The 2,646-nt window shown below is 36.1% G+C and overlaps 1 protein-coding gene across 1 annotated transcript in view; it reads right to left on the minus strand.

The window, feature by feature from the left end:
- LOC121374685 (CD109 antigen-like) overlaps positions 1–1,601 on the minus strand; it is a 53,875-nt gene extending 52,274 nt beyond the window's left edge. Inside the window, 1 exon segment of the mRNA XM_041501788.1 lies at positions 1,587–1,601. Coding sequence (XP_041357722.1) covers positions 1,587–1,601 — 15 coding nt within the window.
- Between the last annotated feature and the right edge of the window lie 1,045 nt (positions 1,602–2,646).

Raw genomic sequence — 2,646 nt, forward strand, 5'->3', positions numbered from 1 at the left:
GAAATTGGTTTAATTAAAAAAGAAACCCCACTGTATTAATTTAATTACACTATATTTCTTTTCTAGTTTTACCAAAGTTCGAGGTGACCGTGGAATTACCATCCTACGCACTGACATCAGATAAAGACGTCACAGCAACTGTGAAAGCAAAGTAAGTGCAAAGTAACACAGATCCTCAATTTCAATCAATAAAGTGATGCTACTAATGAAACTAGAATGCAATGGAAAATATTTTGTATAAACATGCGAAAACTATGAAATTTACTTAACGAATCAACAAAACAAAACAAAATCCTAGTCAGACTAGAAGTCCAGGGTGTAACTGTAATCAAGTAGTGCTAATGAAAGAAGTGAATCCTTGTCTAATCAAGAAATGGTACCCACTGTTTTTTCAATGTTGAAATAGACCAACAAGTTCGCCTATTGCATAAATAGTCTCGCTCGATATTTTCAGAATTTGTATGCTCCCGAATAACGCTATAAAAGGCGAAGTGTAATTGGTCGATATTAAATTGTTATTTATAGATGAAATGTTACCTCGACATGGGAGTCCATGCAATGCTGTTAGATCTACTGGCTAGACCCATCAGATTGCTGTTAAAAGATATTTAAAATTGTTATGTACTAGTATATGTATAGAATACTAAACGAGCTTGCCTGTCAAACCATGTTTATGAAATGAGTGAACAGGTTTGGTACCTGACTCGCTTTAGCTCGTCAGATACCAACACTTCACAAGTTTCATAAAAATGGTATGACAGGTAAGTTAGTTTAGTATTTTATTTATTACAAACTAACTGCAAACAAGCCGCAACGCAGAAGCAAGCAGATGTCAAGACCTGCTAAACGTTATTTTTCTGCGAATTGGGTCAACAAGTGATCTACGTCACGCCAATATTACACTAGTTAGATATTGAGTGATTGTTATGACATGAGCAATATCTTACGCTGGTGTGTAATAAAATGTATTATTAATTTTATTTCATGACACACACACACACACACACACACACACACACACACACACACACACACACCAACAAGCACACACATGGCAAAATGACAATAATCCATTTTATTATCTAACGCATAAAGTAACAACAAAATCTTCCAGAATAACATATTTTAGAATTAGAATTTCCATATTGAAGTTAAAATATTGTGTATAGTCGAAACTGTTTTAAAAACACATATGGTATCATAGAGGTTTTCTATAACGGTACACCAATGAACAAACATCGCACAGAATGACTTCCAAAATAACTAAACAAGACATCAAAATGTACAGATTAAAGACCGCTTACCAAATGACGTCACGTTTTGGTCACTTTCATTTAACTAATTTATCAGTGGAACTTTGCATTCCTACGCTACACATTTATCAATGAAGTTTACACAAACACTATTATAAACATATTCAAGGCTAAACAGAATTATTAAAAGATATATTTTGTTAAATTATGCTTCTAACATTGATTATAAGAATTGACAGCAAGTATTTTTGTCCGATTTAAAAATATGAATCGAAAGAACACTTTTTACATGAACATCTATGCAGAGTTGTACTCCGTGACACAGTCGATCACCTGATCAGAGATCATGACCTCTCAAAAGTCGTATTCCACAATGTGAAGATACGATTATTAATTTTAGACCAGCTCATCTAAATTTGCGCCGAAAATATATTATATTAATAATTTATATAGGTTAGGAATCTTGATATTTTTCTTTAAGGGCGCAGCCAAAACTCCAATTCTCCCCTTTTTATACGTTTGGCGTTAATATTCAAAATTTCCCCTATTTGTTAGGTTATCCCTGTCCCGAGTCAGACCCCCGATCCTATCGAAGGCCGGACTCGGGATAGGCGTGTTCGAAACCCTAGTGGTATATGGACACGTTAAACCAGTTACTAAGCTAAGCTGAATATACGATAAACAGAGAATAATTAGTTAATGACGTCGGATGTCTGCTTAGCCTATCTTGTAGAGGTAAGAATGGAATTTCTCATTCGGCCTGAACAGGATAAAGCAAATATCCGACGTTATTAACCAGTTATTATCTTTATCCCGCAGACCATACAAATTAATTGGAAAAGCTATTATTTCTGTTATTTCAACCACACTGAACGATGACCTAGATGCCAAATCAGCGATTTTGTAAGGTAGTCTATGCGTGTGACGTCAACAGTCATATCCTGTTAGTAGCAGGATATGACTTTGCTTTATCCGTCATCGTATTCTGTCAACAGAAACGGATGTCGCAGGATAAATAGCACATTAGTATCAGTGCCGGATTAACAACGTAGCAGATGTAGCAAATGCTACGGGCCCGGCGCTTTCAATCGATAGATAGAAATTCTGTCCTGGCATACAAACGCATGCGCGACTGTGTTGTCATTGGTAATTTGATAATCTGAGCCTGAATCACACTTGTCTACTGGCCTAAACTTTGACCCACGTTTTCGGGGCATACACGCAGTTACATTATAGTTTAATGGCATTTGCACTGGTGTTTAATACTGTTGGCAAGATTCCTTTTGTTTCGACAATACATCTGACTGATTGTTCAAACATTAAGGTGTGATTATGTTGTATGTAAAGCTATGATAATAGTGGGCGTGGGTTGAGTGGGGGGTGGGGGGCGGTG

This window comes from Gigantopelta aegis, chromosome 6 (assembly GCF_016097555.1).
Source record: "Gigantopelta aegis isolate Gae_Host chromosome 6, Gae_host_genome, whole genome shotgun sequence".
Classification (NCBI taxonomy): domain Eukaryota; kingdom Metazoa; phylum Mollusca; class Gastropoda; order Neomphalida; family Peltospiridae; genus Gigantopelta; species Gigantopelta aegis.